The 14,102-nt window shown below is 39.2% G+C and overlaps 1 protein-coding gene across 1 annotated transcript; it reads right to left on the bottom strand.

The window, feature by feature from the left end:
• Positions 1-4,058: 4,058 nt before the first annotated feature.
• On the bottom strand, positions 4,059-5,024 carry LOC129672108 (olfactory receptor 7D4-like). The gene has a single exon (XM_055601370.1). It carries the CDS (start codon positions 5,022-5,024, stop codon positions 4,059-4,061), a length of 966 nt encoding a protein of 321 aa, XP_055457345.1.
• Between the last annotated feature and the right edge of the window lie 9,078 nt (positions 5,025-14,102).

Genomic DNA, 14,102 nt, shown 5'->3' on the forward strand with positions numbered 1-14,102 from the left:
GTATCTGGCTCTGGCATCTTCATTGGTAAAACTAAACAATTTGGGATTTGCTTTCTTTAAAACAAGAGGTTCATCCAGTCATCTTCCTGTACTGAAAATGATTCTTCTGATAGTGTGCTGGCTAGTTGTGTGACAACTTCACACAAACTATAGCCATTTTGTTAGTGGTAACCTTAATTGAGAAAATTCTGCCACCAGATTGGCCTGTCGGCAAGCTTCTGGTGTACTTCTTCATTATTGATTCATGTGGGAGGACCAGAGTGGACAGTGTTACTCTTAGTTAGTGGTTCTTGGTGCTATAAGAAGGAAGGTTAACTGTCAGTACTCTCCTGCAATGAAATACTCACCTGTTCAAACCGATTCTCAAACATAGTTTCTAGATCTATTCAGTCATTTCTCTCTGGTGGGTCTACCTTTCTAGGCCACAGGGAAAAAGGATACACTCAGTCCTGATGTGCCTTGATGTGTTGGGGTGGTTTGGAGGGGGAGAGGCTTCCCTTTTCTGAGGAGTAGGGGAGGGGGAATAAGCAGAAGAGGGGGGTGGGAGTGGAAGGAGACGTGGGAAGTGGCTACAATATGAATGTAAAGTGAAAAAAAATTGTATTTAAAGAAGAAAACAGAAGGCCATTACAGGAAAAACTAAAACTTACCATGGTACAGAGATCAAGGGATTGTGGGGAGACCGTCCCCCAAAGATACATCTGTAACACAATTTCTGCACACAAGGCTCAAGGGAACCAGAAGAAGGAACAAAAAGATACTAAGAGCCAGAAGACCAGGAAATCTGCTGTGGGATGGTGACTCCAAGAATGACAGAGAAACCACACCCTTGATATCCAAACAAGACCCAGACAATAACAATAGCTACGGTAACATAGATGGGGGAAGTCTCAGAGGGTCTTACCTCTAGATGAAAAACTGAAGGCAACTAATGACTATTGACAGGGAGAGTTAGCCTCTCCTAAGAATGGGCCTTTTTAATTAGTTATCCAATACAAAGTGGTCAGCACCGACATCATATACATACAAGCCCACACCAAGCTGACTCAGAGCAGGCTGTATTTGTGTGTGTGTTTGTGTGTGTAAAACAACAACAAAGAAAAGAGAAAAAGAAGCCACTAATTTGAAAGGCACTGGAGGGGTAAGTGTATGGAATGGCTTGGCGATAAGGAACGTTGGAGGGGTTGGAGGCAGACAAGAGAAGGAAAAAGTGATATAATTATTTAATTTAAAAATTATTAATAAAAATAAATACTTAAGAGAAAGAAATAAAGCAGGCTGAGTAAGCTGTGGGGAGAAATCCAGTAAGTAGCACTCCTCCATGGCTTCAGGATCGGCTCCAGCCTCCAGCTTTCTACCAGGACTCCCCTGAATGACGGACTATGAACTGTAACCCTAAGTAGATGGGCTTAAAATTTCGTAGTGATTTCCCAGGGCCATTCTTCACAAAAGCATAACTTTAATAGGCCAGTTCTCTCTCTCTCTTTCTCTCTCTCTCTCTCTCTCTCTGTCTTTCTTTCTTTGTCCTTCCTTCTTTATTTCTTTCCTTCCTTTCTTTCTTTTTCTTTCTTACTTTCTTTTTGCCTAATCACATTGCCAGAGCATTGGCCAACATGACTGGTAAAGGTTCCAACAAATGGGAAAATGGAATTCACGTTATCTTACTGAAGTGACTTTTAATTTTTTCTTTTTTATTATTATGTAAAGGCAGGTTTATTGGGAGCAGTGATGGAGGGGGCTGGAGGAGGAGAGTGCACACTGGGAGGGGAGGGAGAAAGACAGAGAGAGAGCAGGAAGGCAGAAAAGGGCGAAAGGGGGAGACAGGGAAAGGGAGAAAAGGGAAAAGGGAGAAAAAGGCAAAAAGGGCTATTTTTATTTTTTAATCAGAGTGGCAGCCTTCTATCTATTTGTGATGGGATAGCCATCTAGGAGAAAAGCAGTTTTTTTTTTTTTCAGGTGAGCTGAGAAACATGTATAGAACACTATACAAATAGTAACAATGCAAAAAAAAAAAACCTGTTTGGATACTTCTCCTAAGTAGCTTGTACATCTGCAGTGTTATCTTGTATAAATCACTTCCGTTTCATTATAAAGATTTTCTAGGTACTGCCCTCCCCATTAGAGTACATCTCTGACATTGGCTTGAGACATTATAGACATGTTACATTTCAAGATTATTTTATATCTATTAGTCATGTTCAGAATGCTATAACCAAGCTTCCTCTCAAGTGGAAAATTCCAGTCTAAAAGCTCAGTGATGATTTCTGAGTGGAAGTTGCAACCTTTACAGAGAGAGACTGTCTACTAGTAACATACATTCTAGCTTGTGCCTAATTAATGCAGCATTTATAGCTGCAGATATTGTATACCTATACATGTACTTAGGTTTTATACATTAATTATTTCATAACTTTTATTAAACAATTCACAAATTGGTATTTGAATGATTGTATTGTCCTGTAGAAATGTAAACATACTGAAGTGAAGAAATGTGTCACATAAAAAGAGAGGAGGAGGATAGAACTGAGGATAACAAAGGAGGCATCATATGAGTTTCAGATAAAAGTACTCACAGTCTCTCTGCTTCTGGGACAGCTCACTCAGGATGATCCTTTCCAGTTCCCACCATTTACCTGCAAATTTCATGATTTCCTTATTTTTCATTGCTGAGTAACATTCCATTGTGTAGATGTACCACAATTTCTGTATCCATTCTTCAGTTGAGGGGCATCTGTGTTGTTTCCAGCTTCTGGCTATACAAATAAAGCTGCTCCAAACATGGTTGAGCAAATGTCCTTATTGTGTTCTTGAGTCTCTTTTGGACATTTGCCTAGGAGTGGTATGGCTGAATCTTGAGGAAGCACTATTCCTAGTTGTCTGAGAAAGCGCCAGATTGATTTCCAGAGTGGTTGTACAAATTTACATTCCCACCAGCAATGGAGGAGGGTTCCCCTTTCTCCACAACCTCTCCAGCACATGTTGTCACTTAAGTTTTTTATATTGGCCATTCTGATGGGTGTGAGGTGAAATCTCAGGGTTGTTTTGATTTGCATTTCCCTGATGGCTAATGAGGTTGAACATTTCTTTAAGTGTTTCTCTGCCATTTGATATTCCTCTATTGAGAATTCTCTGTTTAGCTCTGTTCTCCATTTTTTAATTGGATTACTTGGTTTGTTGTTTTTCAGCTTCTTTAGACACACACGGTATATACTCACTCATATAGACATATAATATAGGATAAACCTACTAAAATCTGTACATCTAAAGAAACTAATCAAGAGGGAGGACTCTTGACTAAAATGCTCAATCCCCATTTCGAAAGGCAAAGAGGATGGACATCAGAAGAAGAAGAAAACAGGAAACAACCTAGGAACCTGCCACAGAGGGCCTCTGAAAGGCTCTGTCCTGCAGACTATCAAAGCAGGTGCTGAGACTTATGGCCAACTGTTGGGCAGAGTGCATGGAATCTTAGGAAAGAAGTGGGAAATAGTAAGATCTGGAGAGGACAGGAACTCCACAAGGAGAGCAACAGAACCAGAAAAATTGAACACGGGTCTTTCCAGAGACTCATACTCCAGCCAAGTACCATGCATGGAGATAACCTAGAACCCCTGCACAGATGTAGCCCATGGCAGTTCAGTGTCCAAGTGGGTTCCATAGTAATAGGAAGAGGGACTGCCTCTAACATAAACTGATTGGCCTGCTCTTTGATCACCTCCCCCTGAGAAGGGAGCAGCCTTACCAGGCCACAAAAGATGAGAATGCAGCCACTCCTGATGAGATCTGATAAACTAAGATCAGAAAGAAGGAGAGGGGGACCTCCCCTATTAGTGGACTTGGGGAGGGGCATGCATGAAGAAGGGGGAAGCTGGGATTAGGAGGGGAGATGGGAGGAGTTTATGGCCGAATACACAGTGAATAAAGTGTAATTAATAAAAGTTAAAAAAAATAAAAAAAGTACTCACAGTCTAATTTTGATCAAAGACAAAAGAACAAACTGGATAAAAATTCTGCATGATGAAGGGGCAGAATTTCTTTTGTCTATTGCTTTACTTGTGTCAGCGCAGAAACCTAAAACCAGTGATCTTATCATTTAAAAAAAGTATTCTCCCAAGTGTTTGTAAGGCCTTCTTAATGTCTTTGTTCCTCAAGCTGTAGATGAAAGGGTTCAGCATGGGAGTGACCACTGTATACATTACTGAGGCCACCATGCTCTTCCAGGAAGAGGAAGTTGCATCAGAACTAAGGTACACACCAAGGCCTGTCCCATAGAATAAACAAAGCACTGATAGGTGAGACCCACAGGTAGAAAATGCTTTATATTTTCCAAATGTTGATGGGATTCTCAGAATAGAGGAGGCAATTTGGGAGTAGGAATAAAGGATTCCTGAGAAAGGAATAAAGCCAAGAATACAAGTCACCATATAAAGAAAGATATGATTGAGCAGTGTGTCTGAGCAGGCTATAGTGAGGACTTGAGCAAGTTCACAGTAAAAGTGTTTGATTATCTGATTGGTGCAGAAGGACAGCCGCAGCATCAACAAACTCTGGATCAGAGAGTATGAGAAGCTGATGAACCAGGACACAAGAACCAACAGGCCACACAGTTGGGAGTTCATGATGACAGGATACTGAAGGGGGTGACAGATGGCCACAAATCGGTCATAGGCCATCACAGTGAGGAGAAATGTGTCCATGCCTCCAAAGACCATGAAAAAAAACATCTGGGTGATGCACTCTGCATAGGTAATGGACTTGCTCTGTGTTTGGACGTTCACCAACATCTTAGGGATAGTTGTAGAGATGAAACAAATGTCAGAAAAGGACAGATTGGAAAGAAAGAAGTACATGGGAGTGTGGAGGTGGGCATCAAAGCTGACAGCCACAAGGATGAGCAGGTTCCCAAGCACAGCAGTCACAAACATGAGCAGAAACAGTCCAAATAGCATGGGTTGATGCTCTGGGTCCTGGGAAAGCCCCACAAGTAAAAATTCTGAAGTACTTGTTTGGTTTCTAGCTTTCATATTGTTGACAAATAAGTTAGACAACTATGAGAAAGATTGGGAAACATGAACAATAGTCTCTAAGGTCTCTGTCCTTTTATTTATTGAGATAATGGACATAATGGTTTTTCTACTATAAAACTTAGAAAGCCAACATTTCCTCATTCATTATAAAGAGTGTCTCATAATGTTAACCTTCCTTTGGTCCAATTTTTGTATTTACTTAGAGCTATTAATGCTACAAGTTAAAACACATCAAGACCAGAGAATCTCTGGAAAATTTCAAATCAAAATAGTCTGCTTCTAAAAGTGCTACAAATCCTTTCTCTATGATGGATCCACTCTTATCTCCAGTCTCACCTCTGTCTTTTTTTTTTTTTATCCCCCAGAGCTGAGGACCAAAGCCATGGCACTTGCTAGGGTTGCCATCTACCACTGAGCTAAATCCCCAACCCTTAGTCTCACCTCTTTTCAGTGTTTACATGAAATTCTGATGATTCAGAAGGATTTCCCTTTGTGAACATCATCATAACTTCTCCATATTCATTCCTTTTGAAATCTCTTTCTTCTATTTGGACATTTATCTTCTTAATGCCTGCTTGTTTTGTGTATATGATACAGTTCTTGGTTGTCTGAGTGATTCCTATTCCCATCAGGTTTGAATACCAGCTGATCTTTGACATAGAAGAAGATTCCACACTTTTTGGCTGCTGAAACAATGAATCAATGAACAACTTTCCACTTCTGCAGCATTTTCACTATAATCTGGGCATCTCCAAAATCTTCAACAACTCTAGCTCTAAAGAAAATTAGTTGAGAAACTAGATAAGTAAGATAGGAACAACGGTATAGAAAAACCTATTGCCCAGGCCCTTCCATCAATTCTCATTCATTCATTTTCCAGCATGTACAATGACATGTCCCAACAAGTTATCCTATTTTCCCTGTGTTAATTCTTTTATGTAATCTTACCATGTGTCCTTCCCTATGGGGGCGTCAACAACAGTCTTTTCTTGAGTCATCAACACATGACTTATGGTTCTTTCCTAAATCTCTTGCAATTAAAACAAAGGTAATTGGAAGAATAAATGCAGAAATTGAATGTTAGAAGATGTTTACAAAGAACTGACATAGTGATGGTTGTGATTAGAATAGAAATGAAACATTCTTCTAAACTTCCATCTTTGAAATCCTCAGCACTCATGTTTTCATCCTTTAATTTGCATATAAAATGACCAAACACCCTTAATCTCACTTGCATATAAAATAACCAAGCACCCTCCATCTCTGAGTAAAAAAAAAAAAAAAAAAAAAAAACAAAAAACCTCTTCTTTAGTTTGATTGAGGTAAGAAGATATTGAACCAGGAACATGTTTTTATTTCTCAGATAATCAAATATTGCTTCTTCCAACCAAAATTTAAGATCAAAATAATTAACATGTCCATGAAAAGTGTAATATACGTGACAAAGAGGAAGCAGAAGAATCAACCCAAATCTGAAATGTAAAGCAGAGGGTCTGGATGCCACAAGCTTTGTTTGGAGGTAGAAAGAAGTCACACAGTCTGGGGATATAGCTCAGTTATATAATGCTTGGCCAGTATTCTGCAAGACCCTGGATTTCACCCAATACCACAAAAAATGTTGTTAATGGCAGTGTTAGCCTATCTCATGAAGTCTTATCTACAGTAAAAGCAACAGGAAAATTATTTAAAAGAATTGTGACATTGTAAATAACATCCTCTTAAGTTTCTCACATATAAAAAAATATACTTGTTCTGTTCCTAGTGTCTGGTATTGCTGGAAAAAATTGTTTAGTTATATCAGTAAGTACCAAAGTCTTGAGTTAGGCTGATTATCAGTTCTTGAAAATTTTCTGGAAGCTATTTTTCAAGAAAAGTTTCCTTGGGCAGGGATATGTTTGATACTGTGAAAATAAAGATTCACGTTTGTCTTTGCCATCATATTTCTACTTCCCAGGAGTAGAGATGGATGTAGAAGGTGGCAGTTATAATGCAGAATAATTAAACACTAGGATGAAGTTCATTTGCAGAATGAGTTCAGAGGGGATCTCTGGATGCAATTTGTGATGGTGAAGTCAAGAAAGGTTTTCAGGAAGAGGGTATCTGACAAAGGATTTGTCTAGCTTGACGTATGATAATAAGGATTTCTAGCAGAGAAAAGCAAAGGTCCAGAAGCAAGAATCAACCAAGGTGGTAAGTATTTCTAACAAAATCTGACTGTTTAGGTGCACAGTGGTAAAAGGAAATGATGGAGAATGATGTTGCAGGAATAGTCCAGGACCGCAACTCCCAGAATACAAAGAGACAAACGTATGGAGGTAGGAATGCATGGACAATCCAGAAGGCTGTGCAGTGACTGTAGCTTCACATGTTATAAATTGTTATTTTCCTTGTGGCTTGGAACCAATGATAGCTTTAGGACAGGCAAAACTAAGGACAGAGGCACGGAACGGAAACTTCACATCATTAGAATTGAAAGGACAAACTCAAACTTTCTTTAATAGACAATAAATAAGAAACAAGGGCTGGGACAAGTAGAAAAATCATGTCAATGTCTTGCTAAGAGAGTCTGCTTGAGGATGAGACCCAGTCAAGTGAACGAAGAAAAATGATGTGGTCAGTGATTCTCTGATGTTTCCAAATGAAAATGATGAGGTAGAGAGGACTCAGTGTTGGACTAATGTCCTCCATTTTTCTTCTCTCATCCACATTATTCCAGTGCTTATGCACCAAAGATCTTTGTACTATCTCTTCAAACATCCACATATTCATTTTTCTGAATAGAGCAATTAAATGTAGGTGAACAAAGGCATACATTTGTCTTCCTCTATACAGAGGATTCTTAGTAAAAAGAGCTGATATTAGAACAAAATGCCTCATCCAGTGCATCCCAGGGCAGTTCTACGTGTCATCTCATGCCTGGTCCTCACCTGTTTTGGCATGTAGGCAAAGATCCATTGCAATTTCTATCTATTTAGTGTACACCATAGGGGATAGTGCTTGAAAGTATGTTGTAAATTCTGCTTATCTGAGAAGTGGTTAATAACAAGCATGGCAGGTGAGATACCATGTTCAAAAAAGTAGACAACTATTTAATAACCATTGTACTCCAGATATGCTGATCCCTGAGGTATCAGTTATCCATTTGTGGAAAACTCAACTGCATAACTGCATAATTTGTGGTAGTAGGGTGCTTCATGCATTCATCTCCCATAGATAAAGCATCTTGGTCTCTGAATCTGTTCTCAGCTTCACACTGAATATATATATATATATATATGTGTATACACACACATATGTATATATGTATATATATTCTACTTATATTCAGGTTTTAGAAACTAATTTTTCTGATAAAAGTAAGCAGATTCTTCCTTCTTGAAGAGAAAGTCTAGTAAGCACCACGTACACAAGGAGACTGGGGCTATAAGAGAGGCTGCTCTATCAGGAGAAGCCTGAGATAGTTCCAAGTGAGAGTGAAAGAAAAGTGATAGACTCTTATTCTAGCCTGAGAGAAAATGGAAGTTCTGGAGCTCTTGGTTGAAATAATAATATTAAAAATATCTAGAAGAGAGCAACTTCATTATAAGTTATGTTCAGCTCTGGCAGTGGCCAGGCTCTACCATGAACAACTCATAGTAATAGCTAAATCACTAAACTGCTTTGTCCACTGGAGTATTCTTGTATCAGAGGGTCATGGGACAACTACAAAAATATTCCCACATAATGTGCTCAGCAATCTACCTACAATAATCTATCTATCTATCTATCTATCTATCTATCTATCTATCTATCTATCTATCTATCTATCTATCTCTAGCTCCAAAGTAAACGGTCACTATGAAAATCAACTTCAAACAAATATACTAGTGACCTGCTTTCCCAGAAATGCCTCATAAGTGCAACCTCTACACGGGATAACACGATTTTGCCTCACCTATGCTGAAGAGCTAATACTCTTCCTACCAACCACCTCTTCTCCATTTCCTTCAGCATCTGCTGGAATATCTAGGCTTAGCAACACATACTCACCATGAGCCAAGTCCTTCGAATCTTACTTGCTCAAAGAACATTGGTTATGAAAGATAGAAGGTCTTCCCCAAAGAAAGGGATAAAGCACCTGCCATGTAGGAAAGGACCTGGATACTTTCTTCTGGGAAAGATGTGTGTTCAGTCATGGTGACTATAAGAGTTACAGGTGTGTCCTGGGAGTTGTATCCCTCTGAAGCTTATTACACAAATTGATGAATGGTATGTTCATTCCCTGATTGGTTTGGCTCCTCAAGGACATCAACACACAGAAAAGAGGTTCGAACATCTCATTTTCTTACCCCTGGGAGAAAATCAGTGGGCATATCTTTTATTACTCTGTCCTGTGTTCATTCTCTGAGAAGAGTCAGCAAAATTTCCTAATATCACCAACTAGTGATAAGTGTCAGCATTTTCTGACTTGTACTTTCCTTCTCAGGTTAAGGAGCAAAGAGTCCTAGGATTCACTAGGTTTGGTATACTGAGAAATTAGCTTGATGTTGAGTCCTTTGGGCATATGTGAAGGAGTAGTATAGCTGGGTCACACAATAGATTTATTAATAGATATTTTTAATTTTTTTGAAAATTCTTCTCATTGATTGCAAGAGTTGCCCCACCAATTTGCGTTCTTACCAACAGTGGGTAAGGAGTCCCCTTTTCCCACAATCTTAACAGTATGAGTTGTCAGTTGTTTTGGTGATTCTAGCCATTCTGACTGGGCTGAGGTAGAATTCTTACTGGGGTGGAGGTGAGGTAAAACCTAAAAAAGCTTTTTTTTGTTTTTGTTTACCTTTCCATAATTGCTAAGGATGACCATTTTTTTTTTTTTGGGTATTTCTAGCCATTTTGGTTTCTTCTGTTGAGAACTCTGTTTAGATCACTAGCCCGTTTTTAGTTGGGTAATTTGTTTCCTTGACTTTGTTATATTTTAGTCCTTTGTATATTCTGGATATTAATCCTCTGTCAGATGTGTTGCTGGCAACGATTTGCTTCCATTCTGAGGGATTCTTCATTACTATATTGCTGGGGCCACCCCCAACAACAGCCATGTTCCACAGAAAAGGTAAGAAGTCAGTGAGGGAGGAGTAAATCAGGCATGATGCTTGGGGGGAACCTCACAGCTGGAACAGAACTGGCAGTCGGAGTACTTCTTCTTTATACATAACTCAGTAGGCACGGATAGATTCATGTTCCAAGACATAGATCATATCATTTTATCCCCCCAGACATGCATTACTCTCCTGTTGGTCATAAGTTTAATCATCATTGAAGAATCATGTAAGAACAGATTTATCTTTTACAATCATTTCTGAGGTCATAAGTTTAGTCTTCATTGATAAACTGTGATGAACAATTATCTTCTACAGTCATCTTATTTCTCCAACCCCATAACCCAACTTTTAAGAATGTTCTTGTGGTTTCAAGGGCAGAAAGAAAACCTCGGAGCCTGCCTGGACAGACACATGGCCATGTTCCAAGCAGTGTATTGTCAACTTTTAAAACATTTATTTATTTATTTGTTCACTTTACATCCCAGCCACAGCTCCTCCCACTTCCCTTTCCCGCCCCCATTCCTCAGAAAAGGGGAGTCCTCCTACAACATTCCCAAGCTCATCAAATCACACCAGGACTAAGCACAACCATTTCTCTTGTGGTCTGGTAAGGCAACACTGCCAGGCGGAAATGACCAAAAAGCAGACAATAGAGTCCATGTCAAAGAGAGCCCCTGCTTCCTTTACTAGGAAGACCACATGAAGCCCCAGCTGCCCATCAGCTACATCTGTGTAGGGACCTTCCATGGTCCTTGGTTGGTGCTTCAGTCTCTGCAAGCCACTCTGGGTCCTGGTTAGTTGGCTTTGTTGGTTTTCTTGTGGAGCTCCTGTCTTTGAGAAAATCAACAAGATAGACAGACCTTTAACCAAATTAACTAAACGCAGAAAGAAACTGTCCAAATCAGCAAAATCAGAAATGAAAAGGGTGACATAACAACAGACACTGAGGAAATCCAAACAATCATTAGGTCTTACTACAAAAGCCTATATGCCATAAAATTTGAAAATCTAAATGAAATGGACAATTTTCTTGATAGATTCCATTTACCAAAATTAAAAAAAGAACAGGTAAATAGATTAAATAATCCTATATCCCCCAAGGAATCAAAAGACCCCCTTCAAAAAAAAAAAAAAAGCCCAGGGACAGATGGTTTCAGCACAGAATTCTACCAGACCTTCAAAGAAGAGCTAACTTCAACCTATTCGACAAAACAGAAACAGAAGGAGCATTACTAAACTCATTCTACGAAACCACTATCACCTTGATACCTAAACCACACAAAGACCAACAACAAAAAAGAGAACTTCAGACCTATCTCTCTTATGAATATTGACACAAAAAACTCAATAAAATACTTACAAACTGAATCCAAGAATACATAAAAGATTTCATCCACCATGACTAAGTAGGCTTCATCCCAGGCATGGAAGAGTGGTTCAATATATGGAAATCCATCAATGTCATCCACCAAATAAAGAAACTGAAGGAGAAAAACCACATGATCCTCTCCTTAGATGCTGAAAAAGCATTTGACAAAATCTAGCACCCACTCATGTTTAAAGTCTTGGAGAGATCAGGGATACAAGGCTCATACCTAAACATAGTAAAGGCGATATACAGCAAGCCTATAGCCAACATCAAACTCAATGGAGAGAAACTTAAGTCAATCCCACTGAAATCAGGGACAAGGCAAGGCTGCCCACTCTCTCCATACCTCTTCAACATAGTACTTGAAGTCCTAGCTAGAGCAATAAAATAACTAAAGGAGATCAAGGGGATACAAATCTGAAAGGAAGAAGTCAAAGTATCACTATTTGTAAATAATATGGTAGTATACATGAGCAACCCCCAAAATTCATCCAGAGAACTTCTTCAGCTGATAAATACCTTCAGCAAAGTGGCTGGATACAAAATTAACTCAAAAAAAAAAATCAGAAGCCCTCAAAGACAAAGGCCCAAGAAAGAAATTAGGGAAACAACACCCTTCACAATAGCAACTAATAATATAAAGTACTTTGGTGTGACTCTAACCAAGCAAGTGAAAGATCTCTTTGAAAAAAACTTCAAGTCTCTGAAGAAAGAAATTGAGGAAGATATCAGAAATGGAAAGATCTCCTGTGATCATGGTTCAGTAAGATTAACATAGTGAAAATGGCCATCCTACCAAAAGCAATCTACAGATTCAATGCAATTCCCATCAAAATACCAACACAATTCTTTACAGACCTTGAAAGAAAAATTCTCAACTTCATATGGAGAAACAAAAAATCCAGAATTTCCAAAACGATCCTGTACAACAACAAATCACCTGGAGGTATTTCCATCCCTGATCTCAAGCTGTACTGCAGAGCAATAGTAATAAAAACCACATGATATTGGCATAGAAACAGAATGGTGGATCAATGGAACTGAATAGAAGACCCAGAAATAAAACCACACACCTACGGATACTTGATTTTTGACAAAGAAGCCAAAACCATTCAATGGAAAAGAGACAGCATCTTGAACAAATGGTGCTGGTCCAACTGGATGTCTACATACAGAAAAATGAAAATAGATCCATATTTATCACTCTGCACAAAACTATATCCAAGTGGATCAAAGACCTCAAATAAAACCAGTCACACTAAATCGGTTAGAAGAAAAAGTGGGCAAGAGCCTAGAACTCATTGGCACAGGAGACAACTTCCTGAACAGAACACCAACAGCACAGGCTCTTAGAGCTACAATCAATAAATGGGACCTCATGAAACTGAAAAGCTTCTGTAAAGCAGAAGACACTGTCGTCAGAACAAAACGACAGCCTACAGATTGGGAAAGGATCTTCACCAACCCTACATATGAGAGAGGGATGATATCCAGAATATGTAACGAGCTAAAGAAATGAAAAAGCAACAAATAAAGTAATCCAATTAAAAAATGTGGTACAGAGCTAAACAGAGAATTCTCTGTTGAGGAATATTGAATGGCAGAGAAACACTTACAGAAGTCTGTACCTAGCAGTGTACCAAAGCAGATGCTGAGACTCATAACCAAACTTTGGGCAGAGTGCAGGGAATCATATTAAAGAAGCGGGAGTTAGTAAGACCTGGAGAGGACAGGACCTCCACAAGGAGAGCAACAGAACCAAAATATCTGGGCACAGGGGTCTTTTCTGGACTAATACTCCAACCAACGTCCATTCATGGACATAACCTAGAACCCCTGTCCAGATGTAGCCCATGGCAGCTCAGTATCCAAGTAGCTACACTAGTAAGGGGAACAGGGACTGTCTCTGACTTGAATTCAGTGGCTGGCTCTTGGACTACCCCCACCCCTTGAGGAAGGAGCAGCCTTACCAGACCACAGAGGAGGACACTGCAGCCAGTCCTGATAAGTCCTGATAAGTTAGGTTCAGATGGAAGGGGAGGAGGACCTCCCCTATGAGTGACTTATAGAGAGGCATGGGAGGAGATGAGGGAGGTGGGCTGGGATTGGGAGGGAATGAACGAGGAGGCTACAGCGAGGATACAAATCAAATAAATTGCAATTAATGTAAAAATTTTAATTAAAAAAAGACTTCATCTAGATCTGGAATTGTTTTTACTCAGAAGGCTTTTTCTTAGTGGTGCAATCTCCATATTTGTTATGTGTCTGTTTGGGTGGTTGATCTCTTCTTGGCTTAACTTTGGTGATTTCAATGAATCAAGAAATGCATCCATATCTTTCAGACTTTCCAACTTAATGGAGTGCAGATTTAAAAAGTATCCTCTTTTAGTATTCTGAATTTCTTTGGTGTCTGTTGTAATGTTTTCCTGTTCACTTTTAATTTTGTGACTTTGAGTCATCTCTTTCTTTTGGTTAGTAGACCAAATATCTATTTCCTTTACTTTCTCTAAGAACCAGTACTTAGATTCATTGATTCTTTGTATTGCTTTCTTTGTTTCTGTTTCACTAATTTTTGCCTGATTTTTGTGTGTGTGTGTGTGTGTGTGTGTGTGTGTGTGTGTGTGTGTG

Source organism: Psammomys obesus, unplaced genomic scaffold, assembly GCF_907164565.1.
Source record: "Psammomys obesus unplaced genomic scaffold, mPsaObe1.curated_primary_1811, whole genome shotgun sequence".
NCBI lineage: Eukaryota > Metazoa > Chordata > Mammalia > Rodentia > Muridae > Psammomys > Psammomys obesus.

Excerpts from the sequence above, each read along its gene's own strand:
- LOC129672108 (XM_055601370.1), bottom strand. The coding sequence starts at position 5,024 with ATGAAAGCTAGAAACCAAACAAGTACTTCAGAATTTTTACTTGTGGGG.